Source organism: Pantherophis guttatus, chromosome 1, assembly GCF_059756535.1.
Source record: "Pantherophis guttatus breed Tessera chromosome 1, ASM5975653v1, whole genome shotgun sequence".
In the NCBI taxonomy this organism is placed as follows: domain Eukaryota; kingdom Metazoa; phylum Chordata; class Lepidosauria; order Squamata; family Colubridae; genus Pantherophis; species Pantherophis guttatus.
In genome coordinates this window covers 146,257,894-146,274,139 of record NC_142063.1, presented here as the reverse complement: position 1 = coordinate 146,274,139, position 16,246 = coordinate 146,257,894, and the positions used below count along the sequence as shown (strand labels likewise).

Sequence of the window (16,246 nt, the reverse complement as noted above, 5' to 3'; positions counted from 1 at the left end):
TCTTTTCCAACCAATCATAAAATTTATCCCATGTCTTAAAATACATCGACTCCTCTTTACCTTTTATTCTCAATGTTAATCTATTCATTTCTGCACATTCTAAAATTTTCTTTATAATTTCTCCTTCCAATGGGATTTTATCTGCTTTCCTGTTTTGTGCAAATACAATTCTAGCCACTGTTATTATATGAATAATCAAATATGTATCTTCTTTAGTATAATTCTCTGGTAAAATTCCCAATAAGAATATCTCTGGTTTTAACTCTATATGTTGCTGCAACATTCCCTCTAACCATGTTTGTATTTTCACCCAATATTGTTTTGCTTCTTTACACAACCACCACATATGATAGTATGATCCCGGCAACTGGTGACATTTCCAACACTTAGCTGATTTATCTTTAAAAATCTTAGCTAATCTTTCTGGTGGCATATGCCATCTATAAAACATCTTATACAGGTTTTCTTTATAGGCTGTTGCCATTGTTAATTTATAATTTCTTTCCCAAAGTTGTTGCCATTTATCTAATTCTATGGTGTATCCGACATTCTTTACCCATGCTATCATTGTTTCTTTTACTTCTTCATCTTCTAGTCTAATACGCAATAAATAATTACATAATTTCGTAATCATTTTCTCATCTGTTCCTGTCAATATTTCATCCAGTTCTGATTTCCCCAAGTTAAAGCCATATTGTCTACGATCTGCTTCATATCTTGATTGTATTTGCAGTCTTGTATACCAATCTATCTCAATCCCTTGACTCTCTAGTTCTTGTTTTTGTTTCAATTCTTCCCGATCTGTCAAAATGTCTTTATATCTAACAATATTCCCCATGTTCACAATATTTGGGTGTCACCACTTCTATTGTAGAAAGCCACATTGGAATATTCAAATAATGTTTTTTTTTCACTCTCTCCCACACTGATAACAAACCAAACCAAGATCTATGTTATGTTGCATTTGCTATAATCTGATGCCAAAAAAAAAAAAAAAAGGATAAATGTTATATTTGTGCCACCCTTTACACTTGGAGTAATGTTTTAATTATTTCTTTTATTATATGTTATTTAGTTATGTGAGTTCATTTTAATCTTTTCTCAGGAAGTCCTCTGATACGGGAATCAAAGATTTCTGTTGATAAATGGACAGAAGAAGATGTTTCTGTTTGGCTTCAAACACATAACTTGCAAGACCTAGTTGAGATTTTTAAAAGAAACAATATTGATGGTAAAGAACTGTTAAATCTTACAAAAGAGAGCTTGACTGATGATTTAAAAATTGGTAAGACCATTGAATTAAGTATTTTACAGTATAAAGTATTTAACAGAATAAAGTATTATTTAAGTTGAATATTCTGATCTAATCTGAACATAATTTATGCAAAAAAAAAAAAATCCAACCCCAGCATAGCTATTAATAACATTAATGGTTTTAGGAATATTTGATTTTTTTATCTTATGTAGAACAATATGAACATTTAACATTTAGAAAAATAACAGGTCCAGGTTGTCAAAATATTCCATTCTTCTGTATTATCACGTGATTGTTATTTAATAAATAATTTTATATAAGTTTTTTAGCATGGAAACCAAGTTTTTAGGCCTAAATACTTGATTTCGTAAACAAGTTATAGAACTTCAGTGCCTTTTCAGATAAAAGATACAGATTACTTGTATCTTTTAATCTTCTTGTATCCTGTATAGAAGATCAAATACATTCTATTCCTTGATTTTAGTCCTTATCAGATTCTTTTATTTTATATGAAACAATCATACAGGTAATCAAATAATGATCTGATAATACAAACAAGTGAGGATGAGGATTGTATAACAGTTGGTTTTAACAAGAAATAACATGACTAGAATAGGTTTATGAATCAAATGCATTTGAAAATGAATCATCTTCCGTTTTGTTAGTCTTTTAATCGTGTTTACTGTTTATTGTACTACTAGTGAGGACCACAAAGCCATTTCACCAAATAATATTTCTAAATTTTAACAATCACTGTTAGTTTCTATAAATAAATATATGAATATATATATTGGTATATATAAAAATTATCTGTGAATTTCATACACATAGAAATCACACATAATTTTTATAATGGTTCCCTTTTGTTCCATGAATTTTGTTGACTATTCAAGGGTACCAAAGTTGCCAAAGCTTATCAGTTGAGACTAATTAGATAATGCTGATGATAAGCTTATATAAAAATTGAAATCAGTGGGACTGAAGATAGGCTGACCTCCCCCAAGTGCACAAGCACTCCGTGGAAATATCAATGTAATAACACATCAGTGTACAGGGACTTTTAATGACACCACTGAGAATTAATTACTAGCTACAAACAGGAAAATAAGAAGAAACTTGGCAGAGTTGATCGTAATGAGATCTATAATATAAGATGGATAAACAAAATGTGAAATACGTTAGTTAGCAGAATTTGCTGATCTCCGAAATTCTGATAAAGCTAACTGAATAAGAAGAAGGCAGGTGTACCTGCAGGTGTGTGTCATTCCTCCATTGTTTAACTGCACAATATTTCTCAGCATATAATTGTATATAAATTTGTCTTCCTGATGTTTAACTCAGTGGGCCTTTGACTTTGTGATTGAAAACAATTGTGCAGGCTCTCTTATCATGATCACTATAGAACAGAACTGTTGTTAACTTAAATATTTACTGAGTTTTTCTAATACCAAAACCTGAATTGTACAGTACTGAAATCTGAAATACACTTTATTATCATTTTAAGTTGAAGGAGAGTAAACAACATTATTCTACATAACTTAGAGCTTTTTGACTTTTATTGTTTTATCAATGTATAAAATACAAAGAAAAATAAAAATGGGAAATTAAGGGAAGGAAAAGAGGGGGAAAGAAAATATGAGATACAAGGGAAGAAAGAAAAAAGCGTTGACTTGCAACTCTTTTTAGCACAGTATTTATTATTCTATATAACTTTACCTAATAATATTACATCCTGTTTTGACATTTCCTGTCAAAGTTAGGTAGAGATAGATTAATTTGAAAACAAGAAAAAAATCTTATTCTTGAAAAATCCTTATGAGGATTTTTTTCTTTTCATACTTTACATGCAACATATCTCTAAGCTGTTCTTTTTTTATCTTCAGAACTTCTATAGATTCTGATCTCTGCAACTTGAAAAGAATTTATTTTTGCCTCCATTATGTCAGAAAACTTTTCCCTGAGTAGGCCAATAACCTAGATATTTTTTTCTCCTTTTTTTGACAAAATTAATATTTTCAGCATTATTGCTTCAACTGTGTTACTTTTTTTGTAAGATTCAAGAACAATTTTCTTCTTAGCATATTCCGGCAGCTGCAGGGTCCGCTTTTCAGATCATTGAGCGCCACTTTGCACAGTCAGCTTGTCTCCAGGGCGTAGGTCCATGGCTTGCAAATCTTTGTTGATGGTGTCTAGCCATCTCTGTTTTGGACCCCCGTGAGGTCGCTGGCCATTGACTTCTAGTTGGTAGGCAGTCTTGGCCATGGTGGAAGGTACTGCTCTCTAGACATGTCCATACCAGCAGAGTCAGCCTTCTCATCTTCTCTATAATTGGTGCCACATCAAAATGTTGTTGAATGATGTCATTTGTGATGTGGTCAAGACGGGAGATGCCCAATATCCATGGAGCATTCGCATTTCCATGGCATGGAGATAGCTTTTGGACCCTGTTGTTGCTGCCCAGCATTCAGTGCCATACAGTGCAAAGGGCAGATGGTTGTCTTGTAAAGATTCAAGATCAATAATAGTTTAAAAAGTGATCGTTTAATGGCTGCAATTTCTCTGAATTTTAACTTTTGACATCTTCTAGCTTAGTATTTTGAAAGAGAAATAACATTAAGAAATAATTATGATACTTTATTTAAATTAACGTTTCCTGAGGCTGCAGTTTTATGGTCCTTGAGAAAAATCAGAATAACTACAGGATTGCTTGCATTTTCCTAGTTCAGACAGAATGCTCTGACTTCAGGAAAGAAAAGTGAAATTCAGTTTCTTCTACCAACCTCTGAGGCTGACACATTGCAACATCCAAAAAAAAAGATGTGCTGAAGATGTGTTGAATCCAAAGACCTTCTGATGACTTGATAGGGCACATCCATCCATTACCCATACCATCACATAATTTGGATAGCAAGATGGACAGCATAATTTTAATAAAATAAATAAATAAAATCTAAACCAATCATTGAGTTGGTTACATTAGAAAAGGTATTTTTAAAAAAACATGAAGATGCAAACATTTGTTCCTTGCTGGCCTGAGATAAAAAATACAAAAGACAAGTACAAACTACTTCAGATCTTTAAAAAAAGATCTCTTTTTTCCATATCTCACTCCTTATTAGTAATCAAATTATAAAACTCATCATTCAGTTCAACAAAAGTCTATTAAGAGCTACAAGTACGTTTGTCCTTTTGAAAAATAAAGCATTTCTCAGATTTAATAAGCTTTGTATAAAAATAAATGAAATTCATATGTTGAAAATTAAGACAATGGACCAACTTTTATTATTTTATAGAACATGCTCAGCTCTTGTGCTCCCTTTTTAATTCTCTAGAAACATTTATTGGATGGGAAGATGACCACCAGGTAGATCATCATTAATAATTAGGCTCCACCCTAATGAGTTCCTATCCATCTTAATGAGTTCCTATCCAAATAAATTTACATTGTCTTTTATAAAAATTGAGTGTAGGGTGGAGTCAGATAGAAATGATACTTGCGATATTTATTACAATCATTGAGTAGAATTCAATAAATGAGCAGCAGATGAAACAAAGTAAAACAGTATAATTTACTACAGGATTACTGAAACAATCAAAACGTGTCTTTTTTTCAAACATTATAACAAAACATGGCCATTTAGAGATATTGTTGGCCATGTCAAGCAATACATGTTCATGCTTGTTTTCTTGGCTATATTTTTTTTCTGTATATAATGTCTTTTTGTCACTTGAGCTAACGATAAGTAGGCAAAAGTGAATGTAATGTTTTCATTTTATATTGTCCCTGTTACAGATAGCTTTATATAAGACCATTGTTTGAAGTGTTCTCTCTGCAAATTTAAAAGAGACATACATGATTTTAGCTTTTAATATTAAAAAACAGAATCATTTTACATAATTAGTTAACTGTATGTTCCCGTGTATTATTTTCCAGTTAGATCTAGTCACTAAGAAGTCTCTAATACGACTTTTCCAGAATCTTTAGGTCTTCGCAGTAAAGTTTTGCGTAACATTGAGGAGCTCAGGAATGAGATGAAATCTGCTTCTCTAGAGATTCCTGATGAATTCCTGTGCCCCATAACCAAAGAACTTATGAAAGAGCCAGTGATTGCTGCAGGTAAGTGTAATGAAGATGGCTTAGTTGCATATATCGTTTTGGTAGAGATTTAGTAATGAAAAATATTACTTGTTTATAAAGCAAGTTCTGTGTATTCTTTTTCTATCAAAGGCGCAGGGAAAACATTTTTAGTTTTAATTATCACCATGTTGATTACATTCCCAGAAACCAATAGAAACGAACCATAGTATAATTATGATACAGTGAAAGTCTATTAGACAATTTTATATACCATATTATATATGATGGAGGGTGTGTCCAATAGGTGGCTTTTCTGTGTTCACATTTGATATGTGTATAACTGGCTCAGTGGTGAAATGTAAAATTCGTTACTACCGGTTCTGTGGGCGTGCCTTGGTGGAGGGGTAATGTGACTGAATGGACGTGGCCAACATTTATTTTTTAAACTTTTAAAACCATTTTTTCTACATCCTGTTTGGCTGAAGAGATTGTAAAAAAATGCTTTTAAAAGCCTCTGACGATCCCAGTTGAGTTGCCTGATCGTCAGAGGCTTTTTTTTCTTTTAAAAACATTTTAAAAATGCTTTTAAAATTTTTTTTAAAAAGCCTCTGATGATTGTGTGGCTCAGCTGGGCATGGGGAAGGGGCAGGGATTTTTGCTATTGGTTCTCCGAATCACCCGCCGCCATCGCTACCGGATCGGGTGATCCGGTCCGAACTGGGAGCATTTCACCCCTGAACTGGCTGCCCAGTACTGCATAATGTTCACATTTGTCATTTCCAAGATTCATGAAAGAGATAAGGAACATCTCATTAATTCTGAAGCAAAATTGTGTGAAGCCAGAAGCTGGAGCTTCTCTCATGCCTGATTATTAACACGGTTTTTGGATTTAAAAATTTGTTAAATGAATCACTGCAATTGTTTAATTAGTAATACAGTTATTAAATGAGTCTGGCTTCCCCATTGACTTTGCTTGTCAGAAGGTTGCAAAAGGGGATTACATGATCCCAGGAAACTGCACCTGTCACAAATGTGAGTCAATTGTCAAGGATCCAAAAGTAAATCATGTGACTATGCGGATGCTTCTATGGTTGTGTGAAAAATGGTCATGACTCACTGTTTTCAGAGCCATTGTAACTTCGAACAGTCACTAAGCGAACTGTTGTAAATCGAGAACTACCTGGTATTTTGACTACCAGTCAAAATGGACTGTTTTGAAAGTTCAGGGACGGGTTTAATGTTCTCAAATTGATTCCAGTGCTTTTTAATCCCTTGTCTGGTCAGCATAATTCTCAATCTCAGAGAGCAATTTGTTTGTGATGTTGTTGAAAATTTCCTGGTTTTAAGAGGGTTTTTAGCAAATTTGCAAAGCTTCCCCTTGAATGTTGGCTCTTTCAGTCTGGCATGTAGACCTCTTGCTTGGTTCCCAAATTTATAAACATTCTTTAAAGGGTTTTTTAAAAAACCTGGACACTTAGTTTTCACATTTGAGTATGTCCTCAAGCCTTAAGCCTACAATTTCAAAGGAGTTTGGATGCATTTTACTGCTTCATTAAAAATTAAGTCCTTCCTTCTTTCCTTCCTTCCTTCCTTCCTTCCTTCCTTCCTTCCTTCCTTCCTTCCTTCCTTCCTTCCTTCCTTCCTTCCTCTCTCCCTCCCTCCCTCCCTCCCTCCCTTCCTTCTTTTCCTTTCCTTTCCTTTCCTTTCTTTTTTTCTTTTTCCCCACCCATCTCAGTCAGTGTCTCTGGGTGGCTTACAATTCAAAAACCTATACTACAATCAAAATATTAAAGCATTTTAAAATAATGAAACCAATAGGAAAAATAATCATAGAATACACACACACTTCAGACTTAATAGTATTGCATATAATCTATGGACATATGATTGTCAGTTGAACACTGATAGGTTTGAATAATGGGAGGAGATTGTTTTAATCATGTAAACCATCTGTCAACCTAGCTTCTTTAAAGCAGCATCCCTCTGGAAAAGGTTTATGGAATGGCTACCATTCTGTTTAGTTCTCCATTATGTATAAAGTTTGGAAAAACATAGAGCTCACAAGAACATAGGACCATAGGCATTTTGTAAGGGAGCTTACAAATTACAAAGGTGATCTGAGGTAGAGGAGGGGCACTTGGCTGATTTTCTGGAATGGTGTGGATTCTTGGCCCGGGGGTAGATTTGCTTGTTTGCTGAGTACATAGTCTGAACTTACAGATGTGGCTGACTCATTAATCAAGTGACTGCTAGTGGCTGGAACTGCATTTGTCAGCAAGCAGCTACCCCTCAGGCATCATTCCTAGGAAGAGATCAGGCAACAAGGACTTTGTGATTAAAGTGAACCAGCAACAGCAACCAAGGAATTTAGCTGGGAAGTAACAAGACAAACTTGAGATCTGACAGGGAAAATCTTCTGTGATTACCTGTCAGAAATGCATTGTTTATACTAGAGTGGTATCTTAATTGTACCTATTGCAAAAGGAAACTTCTCTTTTTAATGAAGGATAAGGTAAAATAATTGGAGGACATCTTCACTTAAGACTCATCAGGGAAGTAAACATCAGGATTGCTCAGAGTTTTTCATGAAACAGCTGGTTTCCTAGGAGGGGAAGGCACAGAATGTTTGGGATCAGGATAGATAAGAAGAGGGCCACAAAGAGGAATGCTGGAGTGAGTACTTGTTGATATCTAGCAAAAAAACAGTGGACAAACTAGGAATAGGTTTGTCCTCTGAAGTCAGCAGCCAGTTTGAATATGTGGACATGAAAAGCAAGCTACAATTCCTGAGATAATTCAGTTACCCCAGGCTTTTCAAAATAATAGAAAGGACTCTCAACTCTGCATGGATCAACAAAACCAAAGCTTTTCACTGAAAAACAAAAGAATAGTTGGTGTTGATGAAAGAATCGTTCTTGCAAGGGTCAGAAGCAGATGTGTGTGGACCAGGCAAGTTATTGTGAGAAGAGTGATGTCTTTTTGGTGCACATATTTAGGACTTCACAGAAACATTCCTGTGGCTCATGCATTCATTCTGGTCACTGGCCATGCCTTCTTTATGCATATGGGAACAAATCGAGAAAAGAACAAAAGTGATGCTATTGTGAGGGGTTATATCAGATAACCAATCTACTTGCCAAAATGATAATGGGGATTTTCAATTATCCTAATTTCTACTTGGAATTTTACTCTGCCCAAAGTCAGAGGTTCAACAAATCCCTGTCCTCTCTTGCTGACAACATCAGGTGGAAAAGCACAAGACGATCTGCTGTCCTGGACTTGCCTGCTGACTACTTGCATGCCATTTACACATTGTAACGCATATAACTGGAAAAATGCATCAGGTTTGAAATTAACTTGGATTGCCTCCCATAAATACACATTTTGATTGTCAGTAACAGTATACATAGAGTGGAATTAATTTTTGCTTTGTTGACAGAATGAAGCCTTAGACATTCAACCAGACCATCCTAGGGGGGTTGATGATCTGGACAAAGCAAAATCCAGATCATTGAAATTGATTCACTTTTTGGCCCAGACAAATACACTGAACTGTTAAAGGAGCTAAGACTTTGTTTCTCCCATAGTTCTCTTCCTCTTGTTGCCCTGCACCTACTCAATGGGCCTGCCCTGCCTCTCCAGCACCATAAGCCATCTCACTTACTACTGTTGTTTTAAAAAAAAATCATTTCTATCAGACCTTGATATCAAAACAAGATGCTTCATAATTCCTCAGGATATTTGAATAAGTTAAGGATTTAATTTTAGAAATTTTAGAATGATTAATGAATTCTCAGTTTTACAAGTTAAGCATTGCTTTTTTAAGCTATTTTATTTTACCCACTGCAGCCTTTGATACCATGCCAAGCTTTATTCTCAAAGGCCCTATGAACTTCTGTAATTTTTTTTTTTTTAAATTTGATTTATATGCCGCCCTTCTCCGGAGACTCAGGGCGGCTTACAATGCATTAAGCAATAGCCTTCGTACTTTGTATATTTATACAAAGTCAGTTTATTGCCCCCATAATCTGGGTCCTCATTTTACCTACCTTAGAAAGGATGGGAGGCCGAGTCAACCTTGAGCCTGGTGAGATTTGAACTTGCAGTAATTGCAGGCAGCAGATGTAAGTGGATGTTAATTAGTCTGCTGAGCCACCAGAGCTCTTTCAATTAGTTTTGGAGGAATAACAAACCCAAAATGGGTTGGGAAGTTATTTCTACTGAAGTAGGAATTAGGAAGCTGTGAACCTCCATATTGGTATCTTCCCATGCTATTAGATCCAGCAGGTGAGGTATGCTCCAGGTCCTGTCTGCAAGGGTGTGCCATTTGGCAGGATTAAAAAGACTGTTATGGTGCCCACTCTCTGGAATACCATCTCCCAGAGATCACTCACCTTAAACATTCTGGCATTTCACAGGGCCTTAATGATCTGGTTTTGCCATCAAGCTAGGAGGAGTCCTGATAATACAGGATGAGCCCAGTTCCTGGTTGTATCGATTGTGGGATGCAGTGAAAGTCTTCTGCTGCTATTTTATGCTATTTAAAATTTTGGTTATTGATTTTACTGTTTTTAATTTGTTAGTTGCCCAAAGTCATGTTTATTTGATAGGTGGCCATATGAAGTTATACCAAAAAAAATCTTCCTGAAAAATAACTATTGTAGCTAAGTACAATGGAAACGAAGACCCCCACATTTGAAAGCCCATGTTCTTGATGCCTGCATTAAGGAAAGCTATATCTGAATGCAGCATGCGCTAAATTATTTCATTCTTATTTCAAAAGGAAAGTGAGGGAAAGTAGATTACAAATTTCTAAATTCTTTGGAAAGTCTATGTGACTTAAATAAGTAGGCAACATACTCTACAAAAATTGGCAGTACATTTATACATTATTTCTTTTTCTTAGCACAACTGAATATCACCTGGTAAATGCATTTATCTCCTAATCACGTCACAATTTTGTGCTTCTGTTTTATACATGAAAAGCTTAAGACACAAGGGACTTTCTGTAGCAGTTTTGATTATTCCTTTGACAGCTTTGTGATGAGTTTTTGGAAATTAATTTTGAACTCAGCATTAAAGTAACAGACTCCGCATACTGAGAATTCTAGCTCACTTATAGCAAACTAGGAGAGAGTGAGATGTGTTTATCCATCAGTACAAAATGTTTAGTGACACTTGTTTATTCCATCATTTTAATTTCATGGAAATCAGATTTCCAGATGAGAAAATATTCATATTGTCTGATGAACGACTATATGGTATGAGGTTCAGATATATTTGATTGGAATACAGTATTTTAATTCTTGCACTATCTTAAAACAGTGAGATAGATATTGCTATACATAAGTACTACACTAATTATTTATATACTATAAATTCATATTACTTTCTCTCTCTCTCTCTCTCTCTCTCACACACACACACACACACACACACACACACACACAGACTGAGAGAAAGAGAGACTCAGTTTATTTCTGTCTAGCTTGTTGAAGTGGTGTGCATATATTCAAATGATTGCTGCCTCTCAATTTTTGTCAAAACTGCATTTTTTAAAATTTTGGGGCAAAGGCTTTGCCTATAATTATAAAAATGTCCTTCTAGTACATAAAAATTGTAGCCTTTAATGAGACACTTATCTGTAAGTATAATACACAGGACTTAGTTTTGAGGGAGCTGGGAAAAGACATGCTTTCCCTGTTTACATACTGCAGGTGAGGAAAATTTCAGTATGTGAAGATAATCCTTGTACAGTCCAGATCCTGCAAAACAGGCATTTAAATTGCCAAGAAAGGCCTTCTCACATAGCAGAGTCCTCTGCAATAGTGGCCCTCCACATATTGAGCCAGCATACCTGATCCCAGCTTGGTATAGATGTATGTATTATGGCAGCACAAAGCTATTTGGATCAGTTTGCCATGCTGGGGCCTTTCAAAAGCTCTGCATGGCTGCTTCAGGAGCCGCCTCACAGCGTCTGAATATGAATGACTAGTCAGACAGCACTTCCAATTTGAATTGCTGCCAAAGCAGCAGGAGCTTTCAGTGTGGCTGTAAAAGATGTAAAAGACATGACACTTTGTCACTTGAAGCAATGGTGCTGAATGATTTTGTGTAACATTAAAATGTATTTAATGAAATTTTCTACATTGTATTAATATTTTACATCTGTACATTAGTAGATTCTTATTGAGTTAAAGAATGCAGTTACAAAGTTCATACTGATTTCTTCTAGGTAATATATGTACATTTGTGTCTATCGATACAAAGTTGGTCCATTTCCTATCTGAATAGACTAGGTAGCTTGCTTTAAGGTATGATTTATAGAGCACAACTGTTTTCAGGAATGCTTGTTTCTTTCTTTAGATGGCTACTCCTATGAGAAAGAAGCGATGGAAAATTGGATTATTAAAAAACGGCGTTCTAGTCCAATGACAAATCTCCCTCTTCAGAGACTTGTACTTACCCCAAACCGAACCCTAAAAATGGCTATTAATCGCTGGTTGGAAACTCAGCCAAAATATAATGAAAAGCAAGCACCTTAAAAACTGTCATCTTTTTTTCAAAATTAGAGGCAATGAATCTAAAGGTATGTAAAACATTTCAATGGTGAGCTGCTTCCTGTTGATATAGTACACTTTTTTTTAACTACAGGGTAATTGATAACATTAGCTCAAGTACTTTGATCCTTGACAAATGTCAGCTATTGGGTGTTACAAATGATTTAAGTGTCTGTTACTGAATGAAGTCCTGGCTGCGGTGATATTTATATTAAAATGGATTCCATTGATGTAGGACTTGGTTTTGATTAAGTATGCATAGGATAGAAAATAAGTTTTATTAATTTCAAGACAGTATATAGCTTGTAATATTGTGCTCTGTAATAAGTTATTTAGTAATCAGCAAAGTAATTATGTGACTTTTCCTAGCTTGATTTGGATATTATAGCGTCCCAGAAACTCTTGGGCCCAGCCCATAGTAGACCAGAAGTAGAGAATTGAGGCTAGAGAGATACGTTTTTCTGTCCCTGTCCTGGATCTCTGAATGTACATATTTACGTTCCTGTTTATTCCAAAGAATGTAGGAACACCGAGGCCCTGACAGAGAGCATCAGGTGCTTGATCTATGGGATCAAAAGACTTGCCTGTCTTGCCCAGCCTTCTTCCAAATATCTTTGTGAGATGGGTCTGGTGTCATGTTTTGTTGAGCTCAGAAAAAGCTAGCACAAGGAGCAAGAACCTGACATTAGTTTTCCAGTTCCAAGTTTGCATGACCCTGTGCTGTTAGATTTTGCATGACCTGGTATGTGTTAATGGCAGAATTACTACTGCTTACTACCAGCCCTGAAACCATGTTCCTTTTATTAGCTGTTACAGTCTTCAGAGGACTATGATCAAGAATGAAGTGAAAAATTTCCCAGACTATGCATAGTTTAATTAAAAGGGCATCTCACAATCAATTATAACTTTGTACAATTTCAGTACACTCCTATTTCAGTGCCTTGCCAGATGTGCAGCCTAGATAGAAAGTTGACAATTCAACTAAAGTTTTGGCATGGACTAGATATCAACTCATTGGAAACCAGCTGTTGAGTTGATCTACAAATATTAAATACTCACCTGGGTTCCAACAACTTTTGGAAGATGGAAGTAATCCATGCAGGTTGTTCATATATTGTACATTGGGAATGGATCCTAATTAAGCTTGCATTAGTGATGACCTCTCAACGTTGTACTGTAAAACTACACTACTGAACCATAAACTATATTAATAATCTTTTATTTAATAAGAGAAAAATACAGTAGCTGTGCAAAAAATAGATCTACAGAACAAGAGAATAAGATTGTACAAATACCAAGATAAACAATAAATAAGCTACAGAATAGATTAAGTCATTCCAAAACAGACTTTTTAATGCTTTTTTTAAAAAAAATGTGTGAAGTTGTTGTAACGTAACATATATTCTGTACATATGGAAATAATTTGTTAAAGGGGCTACAGAATTTTCCAGCTTATACAACCAGCCTTTATTACTTACAGGAACATCCTTACAAATGTGCCTCTTCAAGAACAATTTGTAATTTAAATAGAAATTTCCTACTGCATGTTGAGGAAAGTATCAATGGCCTTTATGTAAGCTTCTCCCTCAGATAGATATTAGATGTTCTATAAAAATACTCTATGACTTGTATTTCTCTTTGTTTTTTTTGATATAACACCTCAAAAGATGTTTAGATAAACTATGTAAAGTGCTGATTGTATGTTGTTAACTTGTCATATGACTCAGTGCAATAACAAAGATGTTGAATAAAATGCATGCAAAATTTTACTTCTTGCCTTGCAATAATGATAGACAGCCTTAATTGCATGGAATAAAATATCACTGCTGAAATATTTGTAGAGATGATATAAGTTATATTTGCCAGGTTTATAAAAGTGGGAGAATAACAGTCAATCTTCCTTCTAAGAAAATACTCATTGACAAAAGTAAAGGTTCTCTGGGTTCCATCCTCTGGAACCAATTAATAAACTTTAAACAATAAACAATATACATGACCAAACAAAGTGAGTTTTACAACACAATCCTATAGTCTGAGAAGTAAATTATACTTATGTTCATTGAGACTTAGTCCCCAGTGACTGTATATACCACTGCAGCTTCAGGACTGCAGATTTTAAAAAGAATTTTTTAAAAAGAAAAATTAGTTTGCTATAACTGCCGCAGGCTGCGTAAATCCAGACTTGCAAGGTTTGGCATAAATGATGGAACGTTTCAACTGTGTTAACAAAGACCTTAAGAACATATTTCAAAAAACAATAAGGATAGCTGGGTTAATGTTCATATTGCAGCTATAAGATCACATTTTTGTGATACACTTCCTAAAATATGATTAATAGCAGTAACCTATATGCCACTATTGCCATACATTTTACAACCAAAAGCCACGATTCATCCCTGTTATTAATTTGCAACAGAATCATACGTTAGATTCTACAAAAGATCGCTTTGGTTTTGTAGAAGTGATGTGACTTGAATGAATGTCTTTGCTTAGCTGAGAATGCTGTTTGGAGAGAGCTTCCTGATATAAATGAGCCACTGGCTTACCTATCCTGTTATCTTGAGAGCTGGCAGATGCTTGGTGCTTTAGTTCCTCCAGTTCTTTAGATTGAGTTCCATTTTGAAGATTGTCTCCTATTAGGGAAGAGGGAGAGAAAGATGAACCCTGATTTGCAGAGTTGCTTGCTGCTGTTTTGGAAGAAAACTCACAGCTTGCAGATAAAGTTGTCCCAGAACTCTTCAGGACCCCTTCTGTAGCTTGGCTGTGCCAACTGCGATTTAAGGGGTTCATCTGCTGCTGTTGGAAGCGTACAGTTTTATCCATGATCCCCATGAACGGAATACTGCGGGACCGGTGTTCGGCTGGTCCACTCTGACCAAGCCCAGCTTTGTTCTCCTTGAGTCGAGTGTCGAGATTTTGTCCTGCCATGGACTCAGAAAAGCTGCTGCTAGATGACAAACTGCTTGTTGAGCTGGAAGGTGCCAAGTTGACAGACAGTAAACTGGCACTACTTTGCTGCCTTAATTCACCAGTTCCTTGACTTAATGATGGAGGAGGATGCACAGCTAGCTTTTCATGTGTTTTGGACTTACTCATGAAAGAAGATCCTTTGTCACAATGCTGCAAGTAGGGAACCTGGCCAGCTGCTAATCTTTCATTGAAAAGTGCACAGCTATTGCTTGCTGACACTGTGTGTGCCCCATCTAAATGCTGTGCTTTATTGTTTGGTGTCATATGGTGTCTGGAAGTCACAGGGCTTGGAGGAAGATACTGGAGGTGCTGAATCTTTGTGCCAGTCTGACTAGAACTAGGTCTTGCTCCAGCCTGGGCAGAATTCAGATGCTGATTGGTTTTTACTATCTGAGCTTGTTTCGTGGGCTGCACAGACAAGCCAGGCTCTCGCATGTATGCACCGCTGGCTCTATTTGGAGGAGATACAGGCCTAAATTTCTGCTGGGTACCTTCCTGAGGGTTTCTGCTACAAGATAAAGAAGCCTGGGAAAGTGGCAATCTTGGCCTAGCTGGACCAGGTTCCTGTTCACATAAAAATTCCTCCTCTTTTATCTCTTCCAGGCTGAAGTGATCCTGCACAAGTACTTCACCCTCATAGTCAGAGTCATTGCTCGGCTGCATCGCCTGAAAACATTGCTGCTTTTGTTGCTGCGTTCTCTGGAGCTGTTTGCACTCCTCTTCAACTCGAGCTAGCAGTCTCTTAATTTCTTGGTTTCCAGGGCACAACTTTATGGCTTCCCGCAGATCTGAGAGGGCTGCCTGGAATTGCCTGGAAGGGAGGAAATCCAAAAAACAATGAGCTTGGCACATTCCTCTTTTCACAACCACAACAAGCCACAGTATATTTATTTTGGCAGTTCCTTATATATTTTATAACCCACTTGTAAATCCCCTTCAAGAGTAGCACGATAAGCTCCTGGCCTTATTTCCCAAAGCAGTTTCAAAAAAAAGGAATCACTTGTCAAAAATACCTATAGCAATAAAACAGTTTTCATGAAAGTAACTTCTTTTCTGCAATGTGCTTCCTTCTGAAGGAGATAAAAGGACACATATATACAGTCCAGGATGATCCTGAGGAGTCTGGAAAGGCTCCCCTGCAGGACTGTAGTCTCCTCCTTAACATTGCATTCTTAAAACATAAGCACATTTGTGTTCATTTCATACTATGATAAGTTTAGGATGTGCTACAATATGCATCTGGAGAGCATACAGAAATGTAAAATACTAAAATGTTTTATGTTGATGAATAGTGTAAAAATAAATTTGATATATAAAATAAAGATAAGATAAATAACTTGGTAAATGTTCTCTTCTATACAAGCAACAAAACAGTATAAGCTG

The 16,246-nt window shown here is 35.9% G+C and overlaps 2 protein-coding genes across 16 annotated transcripts in view; one reads left to right on the top strand and one right to left on the bottom strand.

Annotated features, from left to right (window-relative positions):
* WDSUB1 (WD repeat, sterile alpha motif and U-box domain containing 1) overlaps positions 1-16,246 on the top strand; it is a 48,914-nt gene that overhangs the window by 11,203 nt on the left and 21,465 nt on the right. For 5 of the 6 annotated variants that reach the window (XM_034425728.2, XM_034425745.2, XM_034425754.3 and 2 more), the window contains exons 9-12: positions 1,106-1,285; positions 5,232-5,372; positions 11,700-11,922; positions 15,467-16,203. In XM_034425728.2, the coding sequence (XP_034281619.2) occupies positions 1,106-1,285; positions 5,232-5,372; positions 11,700-11,878 (500 nt within the window). In that variant the 3' untranslated portion in view covers positions 11,879-11,922; positions 15,467-16,203. Of the gene's footprint in view, positions 1-1,105; positions 1,286-5,231; positions 5,373-11,699; positions 11,923-15,466; positions 16,204-16,246 lie in introns of those variants that run through there. The other variant, XR_015731124.1, reaches the window with a different exon arrangement.
* TANC1 (tetratricopeptide repeat, ankyrin repeat and coiled-coil containing 1) overlaps positions 13,226-16,246 on the bottom strand; it is a 159,908-nt gene continuing 156,887 nt past the window's right edge. For all 10 annotated transcript variants that reach the window (XM_087881918.1, XM_034425697.3, XM_034425687.3 and 7 more), the window contains one exon: positions 13,226-15,674. In XM_087881918.1, the coding sequence (XP_087738044.1) occupies positions 14,312-15,674 (1,363 nt within the window). In that variant the 3' untranslated portion in view covers positions 13,226-14,311. The remainder of the gene's footprint in view (positions 15,675-16,246) is intronic.